This window comes from Colossoma macropomum, unplaced genomic scaffold (genome assembly GCF_904425465.1).
Source record: "Colossoma macropomum unplaced genomic scaffold, Colossoma_macropomum, whole genome shotgun sequence".
Classification (NCBI taxonomy): Eukaryota; Metazoa; Chordata; class Actinopteri; order Characiformes; family Serrasalmidae; genus Colossoma; species Colossoma macropomum.
In genome coordinates this window covers 9,227,683-9,254,560 of record NW_023494795.1, presented here as the reverse complement: position 1 = coordinate 9,254,560, position 26,878 = coordinate 9,227,683, and the positions used below count along the sequence as shown (strand labels likewise).

The 26,878-nt window shown below is 41.2% G+C and overlaps 1 protein-coding gene across 3 annotated transcripts in view; it reads left to right on the top strand.

Moving 5' to 3' along the window:
• epha7 (eph receptor A7) overlaps positions 1-26,878 on the top strand; it is a 116,519-nt gene that overhangs the window by 87,101 nt on the left and 2,540 nt on the right. Inside the window, exons 6-16 of one of the 3 annotated variants that reach the window (XM_036581371.1) lie at positions 8,269-8,393; positions 12,689-12,863; positions 13,902-14,010; positions 16,966-17,021; positions 19,654-19,767; positions 20,238-20,423; positions 21,150-21,211; positions 21,664-21,873; positions 22,176-22,325; positions 25,504-25,697; positions 26,483-26,638. In XM_036581371.1, coding sequence (XP_036437264.1) covers positions 8,269-8,393; positions 12,689-12,863; positions 13,902-14,010; positions 16,966-17,021; positions 19,654-19,767; positions 20,238-20,423; positions 21,150-21,211; positions 21,664-21,873; positions 22,176-22,325; positions 25,504-25,697; positions 26,483-26,638 — 1,537 coding nt within the window. Of the gene's footprint in view, positions 1-8,268; positions 8,394-12,688; positions 12,864-13,901; positions 14,011-16,965; positions 17,022-19,641; positions 19,768-20,237; positions 20,424-21,149; positions 21,212-21,663; positions 21,874-22,109; positions 22,326-25,503; positions 25,698-26,482; positions 26,639-26,878 lie in introns of all 3 variants that reach the window. The other 2 variants (XM_036581370.1, XM_036581369.1) reach the window with 2 other exon arrangements.

Below are 26,878 nucleotides of genomic sequence, written 5' to 3'. Positions count from 1 at the left end.
TGACTGATTCAATAGCCTTTAATTATTTATGATTCTATTAGTCAGCCAGCCATCTCAACACACTGCTAATGCTAGCACTTGCATTTGTACCTTCCTACCCCAGACATATAGTCTGTATACAACCTTTTAGCCCATATAAAAGAGGCTCCACCCTGGCCTGTACTGCCCATCATGCTGTCTTGTTTATAGCCCTTACTTGCATTATCTCTTTCACCTGTGTCTTGTTTATTCTGTCTATGTCCCTGTGTGCTGTCTGTTGTCTACGAAGTTTCTCACTCACTTTTATTAAGTGTCTAAGCTTTTACCAGTTCCCCTGTCTATTGTTTTGCCTTAACATCCTGCATTTTCTGTATAGGTTATTTCTAGTTTAAATAGATGTTAACTGCATGCTCAGTCTTGTGATTATCATTTCTGTGCTGTAAAAAGGGTTTAAACTTTAAAAAGTAATGAACCTGGCTGCATTAAAATGTTGAGTTCCACAACAGCTTGTTTGTTACAGTATTGGTAATGACATCCTCACTGTTTAGAGTTGATATACCATGCCAGGGATCTGATACTGATCCGAATCTTTTCAAGACCTTTGGAGAAGACATCTAAAAGATGGCCAGCTCTATGAAAGCTAAACACTTCAGCATACAGCAAAGTAATAAATATCTAAAACTCAGTAATGACCGGATATAGCAGACAGCATATCCACTATGCAATGCATCGAACTGTCTACACCAGCAGTTTCAGCTCTGATCAAGTTTCAAGACTGAATCTGAAATAAAATTACATAATTGGCTTCATATCTAAATCCAATCTGCTGAGTAAGAGCAGTAATCTAGCACTTACATGGCTAGTTTTTCCTCATTAGAACCCATGTATCTAGATTTACTGTGCGGGTAATTGAATATTTAGTAGGGATAAGAAGGGAGAATGAGAAATTGGTGGGTGTGGGGTTTGCGGTCTTGACTTGAATAGGTTTCTAATTGAAAGAAATGAGCTTATACGCTATACTCCATCTTTCTCTAAGCCAAGCAGAAGAGAGGAGAGAAAAAGTACGCTGGAGCTTTAGTGATGAAGTGTCATTTCCCTCCTATTTCCATTGCTGTAGGTAGTGAGACGGGGGGGAGAGAGAGAGATGGGCACATAGACAGAGAGGTAGAGAGACAGAAAGAGAGGAGAAAGCAGAGGATATTAAAAAACTCCCATGCATAATGTAGCTCTAATGTGTTCTAATGCAGGATATGATGGAGGCCAGCTTCCGCCCGAATTAGCTTGAGCGCGAGGAGGCTGCGGAAGGTCACTAATACCTGCTTTAATATCGGCCAGCCGGCGCACGCCAAAGCGCACCCCATCCCAAAACAGTGTCGGCAAGACAGGCAGGGCAATTACACAATTTTCTGCTACACAGGGCCCCTCCGGTGTGTTAAAAGAGAGAGAGCGAGAGAGAGAGAGAGAGGGTTGAGTCACTCTGATGTTAAGTATGTCATTAATGGCTGTTACAGGGTGCTGGTTAAATACACCACAGGGGAGAGAGAGAGAGAGAAAGAGCAACAGCAAGAGAGGAGAGAGAGATGCCATCACATTTTAGTGTTCATTCCTCTGTCTCTCAGTCGATATGAAGGCTGTCACTGCGCTCGATTCACAATTACCCCGGCCGAGTCTCAGCGGAGGGGTCCCGGGACCGCCGAGCCCCGGTGTAATGACGGAGCCCGATACTGCTCACGGCTTCTGCACTGAGAAAGGGATGCCATCTTTTCCATGATGCGTTTTCTTAAAGGAATAATGTTGTGAAAAGTTACATTTACACATTTTTCCATCAACCCACGTTTAGATCAAGACATGCTTTGCGCTTATAGGCTTGTTTATGTGGTTTCTGACACTGTTATTTCCAAAAAATGGACACAAACAAAACTCAGCTGCTGTTTGTAGCTATGAAACTTTCTTTTGTCCATTGTTGTATATCATCCCTGTCCAGAAAAAAACAGAAAATATCCATTTTTGTCCATTTTTATTTGAACTCTATGCCTATATTTTGTATTGGGCCAACAGAAATGCTCTAAAATCACTTGGAATATAATGTCTATACATAAACTTACATTAAAGTTTAAGAAATTTTGTGTCTTCTCCTGTAAGTTTACTATTTACTAAGTCAAAGTGCTGTGAGAGACCACATAAGCAAGCCTAGGTGACATTACTTAACAACTTGACACATATTTGAGGCGCATATGTGATGATATATGCAGTGTGCCTGATGCTATTTGGTGGAGTATAAGCTTGCACTGATATTTAGCTATATTATCCACTGAGCTTGAGTGCAAAAGAAGTAAAATTTGCATAATTATCTTATTTAGATGTAAAAGAGTGTGTTCTTGTGAAATTTACCATTCTAAACAAGCATAGCACGTCAGAATTGTTCACAGTGGTGGTGATAGGAACCAGACGTCCAAATCATTTAATGCATCTAAAGATACCTCACAGGAAACCTATTACAAAATGGTTATGAATGCATTGCCAAATGACTGAGAGTGTTTTACGATAAGAATTTATATATATATATATATATTTATATCATCTCTGTCGGGACAAAACCATGTATCTCCATTTTTCATTTTTGACATCATTTAAAAAAGACTGCTGCTCTTTATTTTGGGTCACAATTTTGTGATGATTTGACCAACAGAAATGGTCCAAAATTTTATATGATAATATATATTTCTCCATTAACTTCCATTAAAAGTCAAGAACCTTTTCCTTATTCTGTGAATGAGTACAGTGACACCCAACATATTCAATCAAGTATGAGAAGAATTTGACTATGACGTTGATGTTGTCCGTACAGCTGGAGGAGGTTCATATTAATTACTTGTAAAATTACATAATAAACTTTATGCTCATTTAAATTTACAATTTACTGCATTGTCCTGTAATGATTTGCAAGCGAAATAAATCATTTTGAAATCGGATGAATCTTTTTGAATCACCCTGTATTTTTTCTAGATTTACTGCTATTTTGCCATTATTAACATTTTGTTATTTATTAGTAAATAAAATAGATATATTTGCACTGTAAACATCGCAACTCCTGGTTCCCATCACCACCACTACTTTCTATCAGAAAGTAGCACTGAAAATACAGAAGGTTCATGCGTCCAACAGGCCTTAGTCGATGTGTGTGAACAGCTGAGGGCTGAGTGACATTTGTGGGCCAGTTTCCCAGAGGCAGATTAAACCTAATCCTAAACCAAAAAGAATTTCCAATGGAAGCTCACCATTGGCACTGCAATTTAGTCTAAGACTAGGCTTACAGCACGTACGAGAAGCCAGCCCTGCTAACTGGGTGTGCTTTGCGATATCCTCAGCGTAACATCTGGTGCTGCTCTTTGGTCGTCCTCGGAGCCGGAGCGATGCAGGCCGCTGCACTTTTAGAGCAGAGTGAAGGAGACACATGGTTCAGTTCCAGCAGCCCTTGTCTTATCCTTCATGCTTTGCTGCCACAGCGCTTCACCGAAGAGCAGCAGGCAGGGCTAAGTTGGGCTCCTCCACCAACAGGTTTGATTAGAGCGAGAATAAAATCATGAAGGTTGTCTGTGTGCGTGTGAGCTGTCCAGGACATGTGCTTCAGTAATAACCTGGCCTTTCATTACATCCTCCAGCTCTATGGTAAAGAGACAAGCGTTCAGAAACAGGCCCTTTAGCCTTTCATACAGGCCGGCGGAGAAGTGACAGACAAACAGTGAAGGGGGTAAAATATCCAATTACTCCGGTACGAGCCTTCTCAACTGTACAAGTGTCATTTTAAATTGCATCCCCCCCACACCCCATCCCCTCGTCACCATAGGCCCGGTCCTCGTGGGTAATTGACACTTGCTGCATAAGATGAATTTGGATGGAACGACGAGGGGGTGAAAAAAAAATAATGAATGAAAGAATCGCAGATGTACAATCTTGTGGCGCCTTGGGCAGTAGCGAAGTCAAAGCGGCAGCTTGGATTGTGTGTTTAAATGGATCTGATTGGCTCAAAAACTGGACTGTCTTAAATGGGGACTCCCACTGATGTTCCAAAATGTTGGTATTAATAAATGGTTAAGTTGTTCAGAGCAGTTTGATGTGTTCTAGAGAAAAAAGAATCAGAATTGTTCACAGTGGTGGTGATAGGAACCAGATGTCTAAAGAGGTTGATGCCTTGTTAGGCTGCCTTATAGAAGGTTAATACATGCAATCACCATGAATATGGTACTAGACGTCTGAGACGTTGTTTATGTTGCTTTTACAATAGTTTTGAGATAAGGTTTCAGCCTGAAACATATCTTTTACAATCCATTCTTGGCATAGAAAGCTTATTTTTTTCAAATCATCACCACCATCATCAATTAATATTACGTATGAAAACCCAGAAGATATGTGTAGGTTCTCTGGTCATTTTGGTTTGTAAATAAAATGGTTATATTTGAGTTGTAGACATGGCGACCCCAGGTTCCATTCACCACCACTGTAAAGAAATCCAAGGTTCAAATTTCTCTACAGTGAGACATTTCACATCAGGTCACCCTGAATGACTCTGTTTATGTCTCAATAATTGAATCATACAGAATTCCCCTTTAATTCTCATTCTTTCAGATTAACCGCAAATAGGCCTCTAACATTAGTCATTGTTATTCACTGGTTAGTCTGTCTAATGATGAAGCTCACTTCATTTCTTAATACATTGTTCATCGCTGTGTACTCATTAGTCATTCGCTATTCAGAAAGCTGTTTTGTGACAACGCCCAGTTGTAAATATAAATTTGAACTGAATTGTTTGTGGCGGTACAGATGTTGGATGTTTCTCTGGAGCTGTGAGACTGAGGAGAGTAGGTAGAGTGTGCTGGGTATGTGTGTGAGTGTGGCTGTTCGGTATGGGTTAGTGCAGTTACACTGTTTGAGTTGGATTACATGAGACATGTCAAAACAGAGTTTGACTTGTGCGGTCTGGAAGCTCTAGCTGTCGTCTGCATTAGTGTCAGCCGCTCAGGCAGCCCTAATCAGAACCTAATCCGCAGCCTCCCATTACATACGGGTCAGCGCAGAACAAAAGGCCAGTTCCAGCGAGGTCACCACCCCAGCTCCTTACCCCTCAAAGGGTCAGAGAGCGTGACACGGAAATGTCAACACTTTTCTCACATGCTTAGGGATGGGCATTTTAACCGTTTTTGCTATTGAAATTTGTTAATTTTTTAGGTAATTGCATTTGACTATCCAAAAGACATTATTTATATAATTCTGAATAATTGATAAAAATACATGCTTATTGCATTCAGCTGGCATATAAGGTAATCTGTCTGTATTAGTAATTTCATGATGAATGGCCCAAAAGAAATGTCCCAAAATGACTTGAAAAAATTCTGGTTCCATTGACTTACATTAATATATATATATATATATATATATATATATATATATATATATATATATCGGTACAGTGTATTGTATCGTTGTATGGTGACTTGTCTAGAGTCTACAGTGTTAGCTTGGGACACTATAAAGCACAGCTTTTTTTTTTAAGTATTGCACTTTTATCATTTAATTTCTCTAATAAACTAAAACATCAAGATATTAGTGTGAGGCACATTTTCAGCCAAGTCTTTTTTTTTATTTCTTTTATTTTATAAATCATCACATGCCTGCCTACTTGTGTAGTGTTTTGTCTTTGTGGCCCTTGACCCATTTCAAACATTCCACCACCCTGAGACTATAGTAGACTATATGAGAAGCATATAAGGTCTATTCGTTATTGAATGATCATTGAACACTTCAGGTCTGATTGTGTGAACAACATATTGCACATTCAGATACCTGACTCAGTAAACATGAGCTGAGTTTGTATATCTATAAATTTGAATAACCACACCCATCCCTAACACAGATCAGCTACACTAGTGGTCACCATCCTTCCTCCTGGAGTTCATTTCCAACATGCTGCCCCCACTTATCTGACACTAATGTACCTAAATCAGCCAGTCAGAGACTTCTAAAGAAGTTGGACTGGAGCAGGTGTGGCAGAATGTGGTTGGAACTACACTATGCAGGAAGGTAGATCTCCAGGACGAGGGCTGGGTAGTCACTGAGCTATACCTTCCTGCGATAGCACTTTTTAAAATATCTTCTTATTCTCGTGGCTCATTACTGAGACCACCAGTAGCACTGAATCGCTATGCACTCTCTTTAATGGTGGTCAACCAAAGGTCACTTCAACTATGCCATTTCAGTGCAAGAAAAGAATAGTAGTAGTTTTTGGTTCGTTTTTTGTGGTTGAATTATTCATGAAGTTTTCCAAAGCAAACCTTCAGCACTGTCTTTTATTATCAGTTGGAATATTGATATAAAATTCCATCGTGATGCTGAATCATATCCCAGTCACTCAACAGTGTTTGGTTAGCATTGCAGTTTTGTAAACGACATCAAACGCGGCTAATAACTGCGTGATAAACAGGCAGTTTGAGAGGAAGAAAAAAGACGGGTAGAATGGCGAAGGATGGTAAGAGAGGCAATGTTGAGTGCAGGCGGTTAATTGGAGCTTTGGGAAGAGAGTGCGTGCGTGTGCTGAGGTTTCAGGTACGGCGCTGTGAAAAGCCTCTCTGAGTGACTCAGTCGTCTCGGGCAGAATAAGAGAGGCACTTCCGCCCCGTGTCGCCGGAATTAATTTGACTTAATTGTCATTCATAAGGCAGACGTTGCAGTTTTCCTCTGGCTGGGATAAGGCCGTCTTCCTCTGTTTGCTCTCTAATTGAAATTTCCATTATGAGGTGTAAACATTTAGGAGCCGCCATGTGAATATTCATCAGAGTGGGGGGGGTGGGGGGGGGAGTTACTGAGAGTAGTCGAGAGGGGCTTGTGTGTGTGTGTTTAAGCAATAGTTTGGCGAGAAAATCTAATTAACACAATTTTCAACTGAGCAAATGTAGTCAATCAGACCAAACCATGACACGTTTGGTGGTTACATTTGTCCATTTTAATAGATGACTGTATGTGAGCCACATAAGTCTACCTGAGAATGGGAATTCAGATTTTTTTGAAATAGCTGTGCGATTCATGCGTTGAGATGTAAACAAAGTTGTTCAGAGTGGTGTGATGTAATGTATGGTCTACGTAGAGAAACTTGCTGACTGATTTCTCAAAATTGGTGGTAGGAACTGGGCTTGCGATGGCTACAACACAAACACAGTGGGGCCCAAAAGTCGGAGACCACATTGGACATCTGTTTTCTTTTTTTCTTTTTTTTTCTTCATTAAACCCTGGAAACAAACAACAGCAAGTTTTACAATTTTGAAAAAATGTAAAAGATTTAAACGTTACAAGTAAAATTAAGAAATATTAAAGATTCTGCCCTATTTGTGGGGCACTATTCAGATTTTAGCAAGTTTGTGACCATGTTGAGGCCTTTGTACAAAAAGGTCGGTCTCATCCTCTTCAGACCACTCTCAGAGTCCAGCTTGAGTTCACACTGTCATTAAAGCAAAAGGTGGACCTACTGAATGCTAAAACATCTTAAATTATGTGATGAATTCAAAGAATCTACATTCTTTGTAATAAAAAAAGCAATTAAATTAGAAAGGCATGCAAAATAAAAGCATTTTCATTTGTGGTCTCAGACTTGTGGACCCCAGTGTATATTGTATATCCATTGTATTTACTATCCAAAGTGACCAGTGAACCTACATGTTCCCGGAATATTTTATATGTAAGGTAAAATACTGGTAAATCTGAACTTGAAATAGTAGTAAAACTTAAATAAATAAATAAATAAATATGTCTATCTATCTATCTATCTATCTATCTATCTCTCTCTCTCTCTCTCTCTCTCTATATATATATATATATATATATATATATATATATATATATATATATATCATTGGGCAGCATATTCATAACCATTTCATGTAACTTTCTGTGAGGGAGCTTTTACTTTTAGAGGCATTAAACTCTTCAGATGTCTGGTTCCTTTCACTACCACTGTAAACAGTTCTGACTCAGTAAGATTCTCTAGAACTGACCATTTCACACCAACCCTCGTAGCTCCAGTGCAAAACTAAAGAAGCAGACTTCAGACATCAGACATGTCTTGGCTGATTGGGGTATGAGGCAAACTGTGTCCTTTTGATTTTTCCACTAAACTATTCCTTTAAAAGTAGTGGCGTCAGTATGGTGTCATGTTTTACCTAGCTGGGAATATGTTGCAGCTCTACAGAGCCCTTCATTCTCTCTCTCTCTCTGTCTCTCTTTGTCTTTTCTCTCTCTCAGCTCCATCTCAGGTCAGTGAGGTGATAAAAGAACGAGTGCAGGAGCACAGTATCCAGCTGTCGTGGCAAGAACCAGAGCAGCCCAATGGAGTTATCACCGAATATGAGATCAAGTACTATGAGAAGGTGAGCCCACTGCTATGCTTCCTCCACAGCAGAGTCTATTAAAGCCAGTGAGAGAGAGAGAGATAGACAGGCAAGGGGAAAGCAATGAGAAAGCCTGTGAGGAAGAACGAGTGTGGTGTCAGCGTAGGTGTGAGGGCCTGAAAAACATGGAACTCCTGTGTATTTGCATAGGAGACTACATGGGTGCTAGTGCTGGGTGATATATAATAAAGCCTGATCGATTTGAAAATCTTGTGGCAGATATGAAACCAATACTAGGGTAAAAACTCAGATAACTGATTAGATCAACTGATATTTTACATTAGATTTTAGTTAAATGTTGCTTTCCTGACTGATGTTATTTGAGGTTCTTATATTTCTTATATATTCACTTTTTTAAAGGTTACATATTCTCCATTTTCCTGCTTTTCTCATTTTTTTTTTCCCCTTGAGCTCCACTCAAATATCAAATACTTTTTTGCGTGGCCATTTTCTAACCTCTCTTCAACCCTGTAACAATTAAACAGGCAGTTTGGGTTATTGTGTCTATGATACAAATCTATATAAATAAGCTATGCTCTAATTGGCTGCCCTGTATTGTGTCTCCAGGCTGAAACACTCCATATAACTTCAGCATGAGTGGGCGGGCTAAGCTGCTGTAGGCTGAATAAGCGGATAGATATTAAGGGTTTGGGTGCAGCTTAGTTTCCATATATGGACTATGTGGACTGCAGCGTATATAGTATGTTTTAAAACTTTAGCAGTGTTTAAATACTACATCAAACTCTCTTATTTCAAAAATGTGAGAAACATTTGGTTTTCCACAATATTGGCCCTTGAAATTCAATTAGCACCTTAACAAGCTAAAGTTTTATTACACACTTCTATAAGCTAAGAATAGCTCCATTAGTTTGCATTGAAGTCCCTGTAGTTACTGAATAATAAGCATTTGTATGAAATAAACCTGGAATGTTAAGGGGTTAAAGAAAAACTGACCGTCCTAAATAATATATTTTAGCCCTGGAGGCAGACCTTCTCACTTTTAGTTTCTGTTTATCTCATCTTATTTTTCTTAGTTGTGATTTTTTTCATTGGTTCTCTTCATAAGAAGTGTATAATTCTCTGGCATTTTTCCTTATTATGCTAAATTTAGTTGTTGGCTATGAATAGGATAACTGCAATGTATGCCGTTCACTGGGTGCTTCAGATTTAGTTAAATTTAGATTTCGTTCTAGTTAAAATATAACAAAAAAATCTTTTCTGGTGTTTTTGTCATTCTAAAGGGCGATATGGAGATATAAACAAAGTAATTCAGAAGGGTTTAAGTGAATAGATTGTGAAAGGAACAATGGGCCTCATTCGCCAACTGTTCCTAAGAAAAAAATTCTTCTTACAACCCACTTACACAGTTTTCACGAAGTTACTATTTGGAGATACTGCCTTTCTTTGGACAGTGACGATATGTAATGTTGATAATCGTAAAACAGTGGCAAATCCAAAAAATGAGCTTTCATTGGGGACTATTTTGCCTTGTAACACCTCTGTATGTCCACCTCAGCCTCGAATATATTTCAAAAATATGTTTTAGGCTGAAAGCTTATTGTAAAACTATCATAAACAACGGCTCAGGCTGCCATATTGTCCAAAAGCCCAAAATTATTTATTGAAGGTTTATATTCTTCCAGCATAGAGTACTTAGGAAATGTTCATTCATTAACTTCAACAGTGCAAGATTGAATATCATCACAAACAGTAATACCATTATATATTTGGATAATATCAATATTAGATTTTAATACCAAACCACCCAGCACTAGCAATTATCCACCTTTGATCAACCCAGTTCCCATGCATTCTTTCTTTCTCCTAGCTAGCATTCCTCTCCTCTTTCACCATGCTATTTGCATTCGCTCTGCCTGCAGTATGGAGGCGAACCCTCAGGTCTGTCAGGAGCGCATCCTTCCCCCATAATTACAATAATGAATAAGACACTCAGGAGATTTTAATTAGTCAGAAGTCCTTCACACTGTAGAATATTTCAGTCCCACACACGCGTACGCTCTCTCTCTCTCGCTGCTCCCAATCGCTACAGTACATATGCTGTTCCGCCTCAGCTCCTAAACAACACCTCCCCACGCACTGAAGTACATCTACACAGTAAAGCATTTATTAGCAGATATAAACAACACCTAAACATACACTCAGCCCTTACCCGCCCAGGCAGCATTAGCAGTCAGTTCGTGTACCTCCTTATCCTTTATCAAGCTCCGTAGTGTCTTAACTCACACTCATACAAGTCAGCTAGCCAAGCATGAGCGCAAAAGCCCAGCGCACTCACTCAAAAACAGGGAATTTGCCGGGCCTCGGTGATCGGCCTGTTGGATTTCGGTCTCCCAGGCGATGTCCCGGGCAGCCCGCTGCAGCTGTAGCCCGTCCGGGTGGAAAATTAGAGACAAGCCTGACTCCAGTCCTAACACGAAGCTGGTGCTGTTCGAGGGAGCTTGGTTGATTTTTTTTTTTTCTTTTTGGCAACTCAAGACAGATCACTTACCTTGTGCTTACCGCAGAGATGGGGGCTCGAGTCACATGCTTACTGGCTCACGACTTGACTCGGACTCAAGCCTTAAGACTAAAAAGGACGCACGAACAAAACTGATTGAATTAGGACTGCTACACAATAAATGAATAAAATCTTTAATTTCCAACCTCGTGTGAGGTTGACCTCCAGTCAGTTTTGCTATGGTCATGCAGCCATTACAATATCATTCTCACACAGCTTGCAGTGGCGAAAGATTTAGTACAGTTTCAAATAATGAGCCTTTCACTATAAAAAAACCCTTCAGTCTGAGGGACAGAATGGAGCTCTTCAGGCAGAAAATGTGGAGTGAAAATAACTTGAAACTGTTGGCTAGCATGGAGTTTGGATAGGAAGCACACTAGCAAGTGCAGGAGCTTATTTAGCTGAAGTTTTAACAAGTTAGATCACTTTTCCTTAAAACTTTGTATCAGCTATTCCGTAAGCTAGCTAGTACTAAAAACTACAGACTAACTTTTTCATGTTATTTTGCCTCCTTCTTTTCAAACACAGTTCTGTCTCTCAGGCTGAAGATACACTATATTGGCAAAAGAATAGAGACCCCTCCTGATCATTGAGTTCAGGTGTTTCAGCCACACTCATTGCTAACAGGTGGATAAAATTAAGCACATAGCCGTGCAGTCTTGATAGACAAACACTGAATGGGCCATGTTGAGCTCAGTGACTTTAAACATGTCATAGGATGCCACCTCTGGTGGTGTAAAGCACGCTGCTACTGGACTCTAGAGCAGTGGAAACACATTCTGTAGAGTGATGAATCACTGGCATTTGGTGAATGCCAGGAGAATGTTACTTGCCTGAATGTGTTGTGCCAGCTGTACAGTTTGGTAGAGGAGGGATAATGCCGTGGGGCTGTTTTTCAGGGGTCGGCCTAGGCACAATATTTGGAGCCATAACAAACCTGACTGGTTTTCAGTAGGCGTTTACTTTTGAACAATGAAATTCTTGCCGCAAATAACAATACTAAACTAAACTTTTCTACTAAAGGTATGAGACTCAACTCATGACTTGTGACCATCTTTGGAGTACCTTCAATCACTGTTTGCGTACAATGCAGCAGTCTGAAGATATTAATTCAGCTGTATCAATTTCAGATTACTCTAATTAATTATACTAGATTCTAATAATATTTGGCCAAAAATAAAATTCTCAGGCTATTTTCATATATAAAAAGCTTAGTGTGTCGTTGTTATTGTGAATAATTGACTTTAAAAGTTGGCTTAAATAATTGATTTGATTCTAATCACTGTGAAAAGTTCTGATTTCATGTTATCTGTAGAGGGTGTGTAAACTTATTTTTACTTAGAAAATCAACAAATCGTCATTTAACAGGGCGCTTAAACTTTTGCATTCAACCGTACATCACAGGTTTCTTCAATGCTCCCTTCCGTTACATTAACAATGTGTGAAAATGTGTATGTGTGAGAGAGAGTGAGAGACGGATCACATGCAGACCTCTTGAGGCGCGAGCCTCTGACATGGCCATTGTAAACGAAGTGCTGCTCTTGACATGCTGCTTTCTCCCGGTTACCACAGCAACGTATGAATGCTGTCGGTTTTTTTTGTTTGTTTTTTTTTCGAAAACCACTTCTCCATAAACCCTTCAGCGCAACCTTTCCCTCAGCGTGAAGCACTGGCAAAAGTGTTTATTTTCATCGCCTTGAATACAGAACGTCATTGTCTCTCTCTCTCTCTCTCTCTTGTGTCTTTTCATGTGAAGGACCAGAAGGACCGCATCTACTCGACGGTGAAGTCCAAGTCCACGTCAGCCACGGTGAACAATCTGAAGCCCAGCACGGCGTACGTGTTTCAGATCCGAGCGTTCACCGCCGCCGGCTACGGCATGTTCGGCCCCAGACTGGAGGTCACCACCAAGGAGGAGTCTTCAGGCGCTGGTACGGATCAAAGACTTTATCATTATTACCTACTGAAGAAACAAAGCGAGCAGGCAGACAGATGCACATTCTAGATGCTCTTTACCTCAAGGGCTGGAAGGAGATGAGTAATACCTCAAACAAACAAATTATCTCAATTTCTCCTTCTTCTCAAATGTAGTCGATCAGCCAAGACATGTTCCTGAGGCTCTTAAAGTCCTTCTGCAGCTTTAGCTTTACTCTCAAATGTGTTGTTTATTTGTCAGCTTTTTGGTACATTTTGGTAAAAGTAATAAAATAAGCCCCAAGATAACGTAGAGTTAAGCTGGCCTTAACATGCTGATGCCAGCCTTGCTGCCTTTTTGTTCCACTTTTGTTAGAGATTTAGCGGGAGGTGGTATTTGAGCAGAACTCAGCCCCTGCATAAAAAGCCTGAATACTTGTCAAATTGCCTGCCATGATGTGCTCTTTAAATACTGCTGTCCCAGTGTAAAACTTGGAGCTGGAGCCGCATATCCTGTTCCTTCAGCACTCTGTCAATGCGAGCGGGCTTTTAGCGGCGGAGAAGCGGCCTAAACGAGAAATAATCCAACCTGAATGTGTCATTGTTTCAAATGAAGGGCACCACGTTACCATCGGGGACTATTAAGCCCATTTTCAGAAACAGTACAAGCGTGCACTCGGCGAGACCCTAAAATAGAGCGGAGAGAAGGCGAAAAGGGGGTTACGACTCTCCGCCTCATCCTACATGCTTAGCCGTAGCATGTCGATGTAAAAAGGGAGCCTTCAGCAAGTTGGTGAAAAGTGTGTTTGATACTCCCTAAGCCTTCTGCTGATTTTGGACAATGCAAGTTTATACAGAGGATTTACATAATCTTAGGTGATCACAGGCTTAAACGCCTAAAGAAAGCAGGCAGGTCCAGACTCCCATTCCTCAGTCCTAGAACTAGAATAACTCGTCCAGTTTGCACTTCTTTCCATGTAGTTGCTGAAGAATAAGTCTTGGAATTTACAAGTTTAACACATGTCTATGTTTGTGTTTCTTTGTGTCCATGTTAGCCACGATCGTGTCAAGCGAGCAGAACCCGGTCATCATCATCGCGGTGGTAGCGGTAGCCGGCACCATCATCCTGGTGTTCATGGTGTTTGGCTTCATCATCGGGAGAAGGTACGCTCTCGCGGGCCCGATTGACTCTCCGCTCCTGTGAGTCTCCTCTGCTCTGGCATGCTTTGCCTTTTCTGTCCCTCACAGGCCACCATAGCCGTGGACTTCTCCCCTGCACACTCCCTCTGGCCCGAAATCATCCGCCCATCAGCATGCTCAGTGTGCCGTTGTCTTACCAGTGCCCACACCGGGAATGAATGTGCACTCCTTTTGCATGCCTTTCTGTTTGCTTTAGCAATGAGTTATGAGGATTACAAAGGCACTCGAGTTCTTCCTGTTGGGGTTTTGTAGGGGTGTTGCGATACTACTTAACGTTGATGCAAACAGGTATTGTTTAATCTACTTTTATTCCGTTCATGTGAATTCTCACTTCTCTTGTCACATTTGTACTGGTATGTAAAATTAAAATTAAGCTAAAAATTTATAGATCTATAGATTTATAGATCAGTCTGTAACACTATAAAAACACACTGTCAATTAACAGTAAAAGGTCTGGTAGCAAAGGTGCCAGGCAAAGAAAAATTAAAATCAGTGATGATAAAAGTATGTACAATTACAGTCATTTAATATCTTAGAAATATTGCCATTTACTGTAATTCAACAGGTGCATTAGTTCATCTAGTTCTACTGAAATAGAGTGTTTTACCATAATAATTACAGTAACAACCATTAAAATAACTGTGAAATAAAGGTGATAATTTGTGAAGTGTTTAGGTGCAAGTTTATTTATATGCATTTAATTACAGTATTCTACTTTGTTTCACAAAGTACTTTTATAAGCAAGAGAACATTGAAATGAATATACTTTACATTTCAGTGACCTTTTCTTGCGTCTTTTCTGTAGTTTTGCTGTGTCCCTTAAACTTTCAGTGCAGGCCACAGCACTGGTGCTAACAGACTAAACGTTATTAGCAGCAAAACTACCCTTCAGATGAGGTAACACTAAAGCTAACTTGTAACATCTTCATGTTGAGGAGAACTCAACTTCTTGTACACAAGATATTTCAGCAAACTTAAAACAGTATAATTGATTATGCTTGTACAATTATATTAATATTTATCTTTCCAAAGAATGTTTTTAATCACAAATATGAGAATTGTACAGTCCTGTTTAATCCAACTGATCAAGCCAACGGTCAGCAGATAGTTAAGAAAAGCTAACTTAGCTAGTTATTATTCTGTAATTTATTTTCTTGTCAGGTATTTCATTAAAATGAGTGTTGTCTCATACAGTAACCAAGATGAAGTTTAATCTGCCTCGGCACAGTAATAGGTATGCCTTTTTCAGCTTATGAAACCTTAACAGCTCGGAAAAGCATGCATCTGAATTCAATGAAATAAACACCACAATTCAGCAATCTTTTTGTGTGTCAATTGGACTTTGACCAAAAACATAAATGAAAAATAAACACCAGTGTTTCTTTTTTACTTCTGTATTGAAAAAATATATCTTAGCATGGAGCAAAAAACACAACACATAGCACTTTTTAAGAATTTTGTGTATCGTTACACCCCTATTCAACTAGTATGTGTGTGTATACACCTGTATGCATATATATGTTTGTGTGTCACCCTGCACTGGTCAGCACAAACCTCCCGCCATCTTCTCCACACGCACCTTTTCTCACCTGTCAGTCATGGCTTGGCCAGCTACTCCGGTGTTTGTCCAGCCCAGTTTTTCACCTTTGCATTTGCCCTCTCACTGGAGCACGCTGACAGCTCGGAGGAAGCGTGCCGACTTCAGCTTCCCTTCAGCCGACCATTCCTGTCTACTATCACTCCTAAGCATGCTTACCTTTGGCTGAATGCTATGCGATAATCAATTACCCAGTTTGAGTTCATGGTCATGAAATCTGAGATAATTTATTATTTATGCCTAATTAAAACATTAGAACCTTAATTTAGACTTAAATTTGATGTCTACAGTGTATAACCTGATTATACTTTCCCATAGACCTTTTGTTTCTCAGATAAGGACATTTTTGCACATTACATCATCCTATGTAGTACCGTGCAAAAGTGACCACCATTTATATTAAATAAAGTCAAACCAGGCTTTACGTTGAAAAAAGAAAGAGAAAATGGGACTCTGTGCAACCATGCAAGACCTGGCAGAGCACCAAAACTTACTTACAGTGCTTAAAGCTTCATCTTTAAGAGAAAGGAGATCTTGCTTCAGATCTGAAAAGATCCACAGGTGTTTCTGAAAACATGAACTTTGTCCATGTTTTTCCACACTTCCAAAGTTCAGGCTTAGAAGTTGGTTGCACTTTCTCCTTCCCGTGATCCAAGTAATTCCAAACACATTCAGTACTGTGGAGATCTAAACTCTGGGCTCTGGGCTAGTCGATTGTTCAGAGAACATTAGCTGCTTATTCATTTGGTTTGCAAATGTTCTTTTTTGTCCATTTCCTTTTTTTTTCAGTAATAGCTTCTTGACAGCTACACTTAATTTCAGACCAATAGAATTGAGTTGTCTTCTCACAGTGGAAGGATGGACAGAAGCACCTGTGGATCTTTTCAGATCCGAAGCAAGATCCCCCATTTTTTATCGCTAGTACTGTTTATCTGATCAGTACAGTTTTGGTGGTCTACCAGGTCTTGCACAGTTTTCCCATTTTCTCTGTATCTGCTAACCGATTTTGAGCTTCAGTTTTGGAAACTCCCTTATTTTCCTTTTCTCTTCCTTAGTCAAATGGATTGTCTCATGTCTGTTCTCCACTGAAAAATAAACAATGTCTATTTATTGTCAAATTTAACTGGAAATAAAATAAATGAAGGGTGGTCTCAGACCTTTGCACACTAGGATAAGAAATCTGTAATTAATTGTTTGTTATGAAGAATGTATGTAGAATCGGCTCGTTCTACACCACTGTAAACGCTATAAACCTTCATGTCCTTGTGTTCTGGTACAACCTGTTGATTGCGTCTTTCTCTATTTCTTGTTTCCGTATGAAGGCACTGCGGCTACAGCAAGGCAGACCAGGAAGGAGACGAAGAGCTCTACTTTCAATGTGAGTATCAGCTTCTATTAGTTTATGCACACACAGACACACAAACATACACCCGCTCTCAGATCTCTTTCACCATAGGGCAGGTGCAAGGAAAACAAATTGGAATAAACTAGCAGAGACAGCATCACATTTGATGTACCCATCTTTGCCTTCAGCCATGAAATTTTCAAGTACATTTTGGCTCTGAAATACAAAAGCTTTCTTCTGAGTCTTTTCACATGAAGTTTAGTCAACGGCTCCGCTCCAACCTTTGTGAAAACACGTCAATATGATAGAAGGAGCGTTCCAATCCACAACACTTAAGAATCGACGTTAACGCCTTACGTTTCTGCTTTTGTGGCTAAGACGTAGCGCTGTGGGTTGGGCTGCTAAGCCCCTGCTCCCGGGCCCTTCACCCAACGAGCTGCTTCCCCTCAACACTCTCTAATGAAGCCCCTGGAGATGGCTGTGCCGCTGGCCTCCCCAGACACGCTCCACTAATGATCAGCGCTGTAGGCAAACTGCTGATTTGGAAACAAAGGGTCAAGGTGGCACCGCTAGCTCACTCGCACGCAGCTGCATAGCCTGACTAGCACTTCTTGCTAGCATGCTAACATCTACTACTGCATCCAGAGCACCTGCCAAGCAGCTCTGCTACAAAAAGAGGGACAAGGAAGCTTTAAAAAAAGGCACACACAGCTAACAAAAGACCTTACGTTTAGGTACTAAATAATGAGACGTTGACCAGGGCACTTGTAGCATGATAGGGTGTACGCTCTTTGTGTGGGTCCAATTTGTTGGCGTGTGTGGCATGGGGAAATCAGTGATAAGACGTGTCCTATCAGATCATCTGACAGTCAGAATGGACGAAGCAATTATAGGAAGCACGAGGATGAGAAACGTAGGCTGCCATCTCTCCTGGGACTGTCACTGAAAGAACAGAGCTTAAAATAATCACAACATCTATCAGGATTGTAGTTAAAAATTCATTATTACTGATTACATCACAACTCATAAATGCCATAAATGCAACTAGACCCTTGCTACCATTATACAGAGTAATAAAACAATGCTAATTGGCAAAATTATTAACAAGGACACACACTAAAGCAGGGGTGCCCAGTCCTGGTCTTGGAGATCTACCACCCTGAGGGGTTCTAAAACAACACACCTGGTTCTAATATTCAGATGCCCATGAAGGCAACCCCGTGAAGGGGTTGAAGCTAAACTCTTTAGGGTGGTAGTTCAGCAGGACCAGGATTGGGTGCCCCTACACTAAAGCTAATTATAGAGCCCCCTTGTGGACAATCTTCAGCCTGCCAAATGTGAATGAGTGAGTTACAAGCCAGGTCCATGAGATGCTTCGTATCTAAAAAGAGAAGTGGAAAAGTACTGAATCAATATTGAGCCTCAATACAGAGGTAGAGTCGGTATAATCGTAATGATACATATACCTAGCCCTGACTCCTCTCTTAGCTTATGGTTTACACCTTAGTCTCAGGTTTACTCTGTATCCGTATTTGCACATTTTTGTGTAGTTTCTTTTCGTTCTTAATTCTTTTCATTACCCTAGTTTTCCCTTTTGTTCAGCTTGTTGTTTTTTCACCCATCCATATTTGCCCACTGTTTCTGTAAATGACTTCTTTCACGCCTTTGTTTTTTTTTTGGAGAAAGCCATCTGTGCTTACATCCAACCGCCTCAACCTTCGAGTCATTGCGGGGAGACCTAACGTCGCTGAGGAAGAGCCGGGGGGATATTACACTGCCCTGTGTTTGCAAGCATCACGCCTGCAGCAGATTAGTAATTTAATTACTCGTTAGCAACAGTCCGTTTTAGTCATTTTTAGCACAGCGTGACGCGGCCTGGTAGTGTTTGCATCTTATTAAATGTGCCAGTGTATTGAAGCTGACAGGTAGGACTGTAATTAGCGAATGTGAGAGGGAGGTCTGTTGAAGACGTTAATTGGACAGAGAGTAATGTAAAACTGCTCAATGTATATGCAAAACTTGCATGATTGCGATGCAACATGCAGTAATCAAATGCACAGAACAGCCACTGGGCGAGCCACAACACATGAACTAATATGTATTCATGCCATTTAGCCGATAATGATACCAAAAACTCACATTCACATTTCCTTCCATGTTAAATCTGACGACAGACACACGTGAAGCATGATCCTGAGAGCATGGCAGCTAGATACAGCTGGCAGTGTTTGTTTTAACCAGTAAAATCCTGATTATTCATCTCCAGTGAATTGTAATGTGTGCTCTCCAGTGTCTAATCTGAGCTGAAGGGTTCGTAGCATGCGAACCACAAATGAGGTCTCTGAAAGCCATTAGCCAATGAGCGACAGCTCCGCCTGTGTCTGCCCCTCTGCGCTCCTAACCTCCCCCGTAGCTCCTTTTGGTGAAGGTTAAGTGGAAAAACGAATAGCATTTTAATTCCTTTTTGAGGAAAATAAAAGTGTATATGAGAAAGACCTTTTTGCCACTGGCTCGCTTCATCCGAGAGAGCCGTTCAAAGCCATTTTCCCCCGGATCTTGCCGGCCCTCACTAATCACGCCTGTCCATCACCGCTTGTGTGCATGCACGGCATGCATATTTAATCGTAACAGTAATCCTCTTACCTTTCTACAGTTAAATTTCCAGGCACCAAAACCTACATCGACCCTGAAACCTACGAGGATCCCAACAGGGCCGTGCACCAGTTCGCCAAGGAGCTGGACGCGTCCTGCATCAAGATTGAGCGGGTTATAGGCGCAGGTGAGTTTTTCTCCCACCCTCACTCACGCACCCCCCTCGCTCATTCATCACAATGACAGCCAAATATTTACGCCTTCAATAGCGCCCCAGCACATCTCTCCTGTCTGGTTATTAATAGCCCTTTCGCAAAAAAGGGGGTTGGAGGGTGGGGGTGGTGAGGGGGTGAAATCACACAGTAATTAATATGTCTTCTCTTCAGGCTACAATGCGCAAAGATGCATCATTGTTGATGAATTGCTACTGCATCACTTCTTAGATATTGCCATGTAAGGGTGTTAGTGTACACAGAATGTGGCGTATCCAATTATGTCTCGCGGTCATATTCCCCCATGTATTGGCGTGGCACCATGTAATAGTGGATCCTGTCACCAGCAAGACTGATGTATTGTGTAGTCAAGATACAGATAAGGGTGTTAAACGGGGGTGCTGAAGGGTTTAACTCAGCCTGTGGGGGGCTGCCTTTGTGATAGGTGAGTTTGGGGAGGTCTGCAGCGGCCGGCTGAAGCTGCCTGGAAAAAGGGACGTGCCCGTGGCCATCAAGACTCTGAAAGTGGGCTACACGGAGAAGCAAAGGCGGGACTTCCTGTGCGAGGCCAGCATCATGGGACAGTTTGACCATCCAAATGTGGTCCATCTGGAGGGTGTGGTCACTAGAGGTCAGTTTACAGACTCAAAAGGTCCTAAAATGTGCACAGTGCTACACTAGAGCTTTGTCTCATTCCGTAGCCCTTCTTTTATGAATAGAGAACAAGTAGCAAATAGAATAACCTGCAGGCTTATTATTCAGTTATTACTCCCAGTATCTTTCAATCTGTAGCCTAGAGACAGACAGTAATTTCTTTTTCTTTCCTTAACTGAAAACCTGTTGACCCAAAACTCACTTAGAAGCAGGTGCTGAAGAATTGCAGTAGTTTTCTACTAATGGAAAGAGATTAGGTTGAAAAGTGTTGAAACTCTATTCAGTAACTACTATGAATTATTCAGCTACCCCTATGAAAAGGGAATGTAAGATGTATAATTATGAAAGTAAGGAATTGAAATGTGAAGAACTGGAGAACTCCTATATAGGCCCTTGTAGCAAAGGGAGTAACAGTACCACCATACTGTGTAAACCTTGCTTACATAAATATCTATCATGTGGCAGCTTTATGGTCTGGCTGTGGATGTGCTTTGTTTTGGATATTATTAATCTGACTAGATGTGTTAAAGAAGCACTCTCTGCCCCTTAAATAAATAGAAAGAATGCACTCTGCACTCTTAATGTAGGTGCCTTTTAGAGCCCCGATTGAGTTATTGTCTCTCATTACTGCTTTACACAGTAAGTGGATGGAGTTTATCTTCACCACTCTGCGCCTAATGGAGTTTGTTCTTCTCTTTGTCAGGAAAACCAGTCATGATCGTAATTGAATATATGGAGAACGGCTCGTTAGACGCCTTTCTCAGGGTAAGTATAATCGTCCCCACACAGTTTGCTCTGGGAATTCAACACACTATCTTAAATTGGCTTCTTGCATGCTGCAAGATTTAACATTTAAAGGCTCCAATTCTTGTACATCAGCAGTCTCTATCCACAATTGGTAATGAAAGATCCACAAGGCTGAGAGAGTAGATACTTGCGACCACTACATTCAAAATGTGACGTTAGGGAAAACAAATAGATTATAGGCTATTAAAGAGTTTATCAATAATGATGAGAAGTACTTTGCACACCACACACACACTCACACACATTTTCTAAGCCGCTTATCCTTCTGGATCGCGGGGGGAGCTGGAGCCTATCCCGGCGGTGATTGGGTGGAAGGCAGGGAACACCCTGGACTTTGCACACCAGACGAAGCTAAAGTTGTGCCCGCTGTAGAAATCTGTCTCACCACCGGCTGTGTTGTTTTTGTGCAGAAACATGATGGCCAGTTCACAGTGATCCAGCTTGTGGGAATGCTCCGCGGCATCGCAGCGGGGATGCGCTACCTCTCAGACATGGGCTACGTGCATCGCGACCTTGCAGCCCGAAACATCCTCGTCAACAGCAACCTCGTATGTAAAGTGTCCGATTTCGGCCTGTCCAGAGTGATTGACGACGATCCGGAGGCTGTCTACACCACAACGGTGAGTCAATTAAAGCTCAGCTGCCTCAGCCTGCCTGCTTCCCAGCCTGCTCACTATGCCGTCAGAATACTCAAATTGTCTTAAGGCTACTGCATGGGAATGCATTGCAGATACCCGTGCAGCTCTCAGTGCATGCTGCACTGAAAGCTTTCCCTTTCCCCCATATCTTATCAATTCAGCCTGATGCTGGTGTGATTGTATGCTAAGGTGTGACTCTTCTCTGGTTGATGTTTTAGGGGAAGATGCAGGATGTAATGAATATGATGTTTACCCCAGCCACTGACCTGCATTTTACTGAACAGGGCGGAAAGATCCCAGTTCGGTGGACAGCCACGGAAGCCATCCAGTACCGTAAATTCACATCGGCTAGTGATGTGTGGAGTTACGGCATTGTCATGTGGGAGGTCATGTCCTATGGGGAACGGCCTTACTGGGACATGTCCAATCAAGATGTGAGTCACTGTTTCCATGGAAGTACATGTAAATCAGAAGTTCTATCATGATTATCAGACGATGGTTTATTATGCAATGTTTTTTCAAGCAGTATTTCAGGACTGTATTGGTCTCTAGATCTTGTTAGGATCATTGCTTATTTCAGGAACATGCAGTGTTAATACACTAAACAAAAATCTAACGTGGCAAAATCATGGCACTGTGTTCATTCAGTCCCAACTTCCACACTCACACTTTGAGTTCATCTATCTCCATTTAGAAATTCAGTGCACTTCATCGATGAGTCTCGACTTGCGCTCTCTCCACCCCTCATGCTGTTCCAGCAGAAAAAGGCGGCGGGTTCAAATCTCTGCTACGCCTCCTCTGCATCTGGTCTATTTCTCGCCCGCGCATCAGAGCCGATCCGTGAAGTAGCTCCCTCATGAGTGCGCTACGCTCAGCTAGACTGCGTGTTATCAGTCAATACCCACGTCCCGCTTTGTTTGTCTCTGTGCCACCCAATGCTGTTGCCTCCACTCCTGACCACTGCTGATCATCCTCTGGCTGTATGAATTGATAAAAAACAGATCTTTAGAGAAGAACAGAGTGCTTTGCATTTAGAGTGCCTTCTTGTGTCTGCGGTAGACATTTAACCTTACTAATGAGATATGATAATGCGGAATTTATCGTCAGCGGAGCTCAATAATTTCAGCGATATCTACTTAGCCATGCAAAACTCCATGATCTGGAGCCCCCCTTTGCTTTTGTCTCACAGAAATTGGTACATACGAACACCGCGATGCTCTCCATCATTCCCAGTTGAGTTTCCGCCACATTGAAATTCCACCGCCGTAGCGGCTAATGATATGTATGAAGGGAAGTGGTTTTAATCCATTGCTGTTTGCAGGCACTTGTCTCGTGTATGCTGCTCTGTTAGGCACACTCTTTGTCAAAATTACACAAGCTTGAACATCCTCAGAGAAGGTAAACACCCCTTATCAGAAAGACTAATGATGACTTATAATTCCCCACTTCCCTAGTTGCATGGGCTACCCTCTATAGGATAGCAGATGTTAGCAAACATGAATGCTAAATGCTTAAACATTAACATTGCACACTTTATAAACTGGCCTGTGTTCCATGCTCGATTCTTGACAGACATCAATGTCAGCGATTTTTGTACCCTGTCAGGACGGAGGCAGCTTTCTCCTCTAGGGTGCAGAGAAAGAGAGAGATTTACATTTACATTTCTGCAACACTTTGGTTGTTTTGACACTTCTCTCTCTGTAGCTCTGAAGTTTTGCTTGAAAAGACACGACAAGAATAGCAGATGAACGCGCAAAGTAAACAGAGCGGCATCCGCTCTTCTGTGGGTGGAGAGTGAAAAGCACCTCTGGACCTTCCCCTTCCCTGTTCTGTTGACTCGTAGTTAGCTGGTTCACCAAGGTCAGGTCCAGCTTAACATGGGAAAATATAGAGCGATTTTAATTCTTCATTGTCCACTTGTTCCAATAAGTCAGCAAGTGTGAATGTGCAGTGCTGCTGTTTGCTCCGGAACAGTCGCCCACAGATTAAACTAGGTTTGGTTATTTTAATGCACCATGTGGTGTGACAGTCAGGGCAGATTTTGGGAAGACCCTGTCTCAGCATGCTGTTGCCAGTAAATTCCAGACACTTAAGTCGGGATCTGTTAATTCAGTCATTTTCAGAATGCATTCAGGGAGTTGTAACATCTTGTTTTTTTCCGCTCTCAGCTTCCAGTTCTTTAAAGCTGTTGTTAAACCACAAAAGGTTGATATAGTAAAGCCTATACTTGGAGAAACAGAAAGAGAGAGAGGGAGAGGTAAAACCATGGTCTGATACTTATACAGGCTGGTTATGGATGTTGGTCAACTCCCAATCGTACTGTTTCTTTCTTTCTTTCTATGCTTTTGACCAATCTTTCCATCTGTTTATGTGGTGTTTGAGTCATGAAAACAGAGTCAGAGAGTAGTTGCTTCTGCTTAAACAGTTTTTCCCCCTCTTTAAAGTTTCTAATCTGGGGGCAGTGGGGGGCAAACCCAAAAAAGATTTAGTTGGCAAAGTATGTGGGAATAGAGCTTTTGGTTAAAGAAGGAGGAAGTAGAGAAAGAGTGAGAGATTTTGTGATCTATCCTTGTTATTTATGCAAGTTAATCATCTACTTTTTTTAACTCTCCTTGCTTTTTTTTCTTTTTCTTCCAATTATACTGTATCTTCCCTTCTTTTTTTTTTTTTATTTCACTCCGTCCTTAAAACTACATTTTGTAGTGTGAAAAGTAATGTGGCACCTTGTTTCACACTGAATGGTGAAATACTTGAACTGCTTAAACACATGTTTTTGGACGTACTTTATACGTTCAAAAGTTTGCTCATCCAACATTTCTTCTGAAATCATGCATATTAGAGGAGAGGTTGTTGGCTTTGCTGCAGTAACAGCCTCTACTCTTCTAAGGCTTTACACTAGATGTTGGAGCATTGCTGTGAGGAATTAACTGCATTCAGCAATTCAGGTCAGGTGCTGATGTTGGATGATTAGTTCTGGATCACGAATGACACACCGCCTCATCCCACCAATATACAGTGGTGCTCCATCACTCCAGAGAAAGCAGTCACTGCTCCACAGCCAAATGCTGGTGGGCTTTTCACCCTTCCAGCCGACACTTGGCATTGGACATAGTAACCTGAGACTCATGTGTGGTTGCTCCATATGTATATATGGGGATTATACAAACTAAGAGTGTGCACCTAACACCTGCGTCAGAAGTGGGTGCACCTCAAGTAGCACCTCAGGAACCTTAAGGGGTCTGGATACTTTTGTAAATATAATGTACGCTGTATCTTTAGGGACCAGGCACTTAAATATAACACAAAATGAACCACAAACTGCCATGACAAAGTAAAACTGTCAAAACAATTCATTGACAGTAACCAAATAATACAATAAAACATTTCTTTTACTGTATTTTTATCATTTATCTGAATAAAAATTGACAAGGTAGTGGAGGGAAAGTGAAGCCACACATTGCCAGTCACCCAAGGTATGAATTTAAAGGTTAATAACACAGCAAGTGAGAGGAGAAAGTTTGATGTATTGGTAAATAATGGTACAGGGTAAATGTAATCACTACACTACATTGACGAAAAAAAGACTTACAATTTGTCTCCCACTATTCACAGGTCATCAAGGCTATAGAGGAGGGTTATCGTCTTCCAGCTCCCATGGACTGCCCCCCTGGCCTCCACCAGCTCATGCTGGACTGTTGGCAGAAGGACAGAGCCGACCGGCCCAAATTCGACCAAATAGTCGGCATTTTGGACAAAATGATCCGTAATCCCAATACCCTGAAAACACCTGTGGGAACTACCACAAGGTAAAACCAACCTGTTCCATTAAAACCTAACCATGGCACCTCCTAATGTTTACTCCCCATCCTTTTCTTCCACAACATACATGAAAATAAATTATTGACCTGTTAGTTATTTATTTCCCTCCTGTTTGTTTTTTTATTACTCTTGTTTTGTTGTTGTGTGTTATTGTTGTTGTAACCAGATTAGCGAACTGTCCCGTGCTCCATGTATCCGCTGAGGTTTACAGATGAAAGATAAATCCCGGAGAATCAATACGGCGAAGCTGCTTCCGTGGCTTTATGGTCAATAGCAGGGCTTTTAAATCAATCGCCATAATGAGAGCCCGGGACTTTTAAGTTCTGTGGGGGCATTGACGCCCACCGTGGCATTTATCAGATGAAATCCATTTACGGGGAGAGCACGGCCAGAGCCTGTGTGAGATGGAGGACATAACCTGTGAAACAACAGGGAAAAGGAGCTTTGTCCACTTTGCCATCGTTTTTACTGGGATGGCTATTGCCAGATTTACCTTTGGGAAGGAAAAAACATTGTTTCCTTTGGCCACAGAAATGAAAAGATGAGAGAAATGACCATTATAACTGCTTTTTTGGAATTGTTGTTAGACATAAAAGGTCAGGATAGAGGTTTCTCGTCTGTGCAGGCCACCTTGCCCCTACTTAATTGCCCTGAACTAAGAGAAAGTGAAATCAGATCAGTGTAAAGAAGCGATTCCTACCAAAACCTAAGCATTAGGAGATTGCGGGTCAGACGTTTTTGGATGATCATGTTCATCTCTTGTCATTTTCAGACCCATTAGCCCGCTGCTGGACCAGAGCACGCCAGATTTCACCTCGTTCCGCTCGGTCAGCGAGTGGTTGGAAGCCATTAAGATGGAGAGATACAAAGACAACTTCACCGCAGCTGGCTACAGCTCACTCGAATCTGTCGCTAGGATGACTATCGAGTAAGAACCAAACTTTATTACCTCTTTCTTTCTCACTTTTAACCCTTAGAAGTTCAGTTATTATTGTTGTTTTGCTATACTTAATTATGTAATTACTTTCAAACAATGACAAAAACATGGCCAAAAAAATCATGAAATTGAAATGATAATAAAACAGATCCTCTTATACTTACAGACCTGAATATGGTATTGACTAAAACTGTATCATCTAAACTTTATCTATTATCACTGCAACTTCTT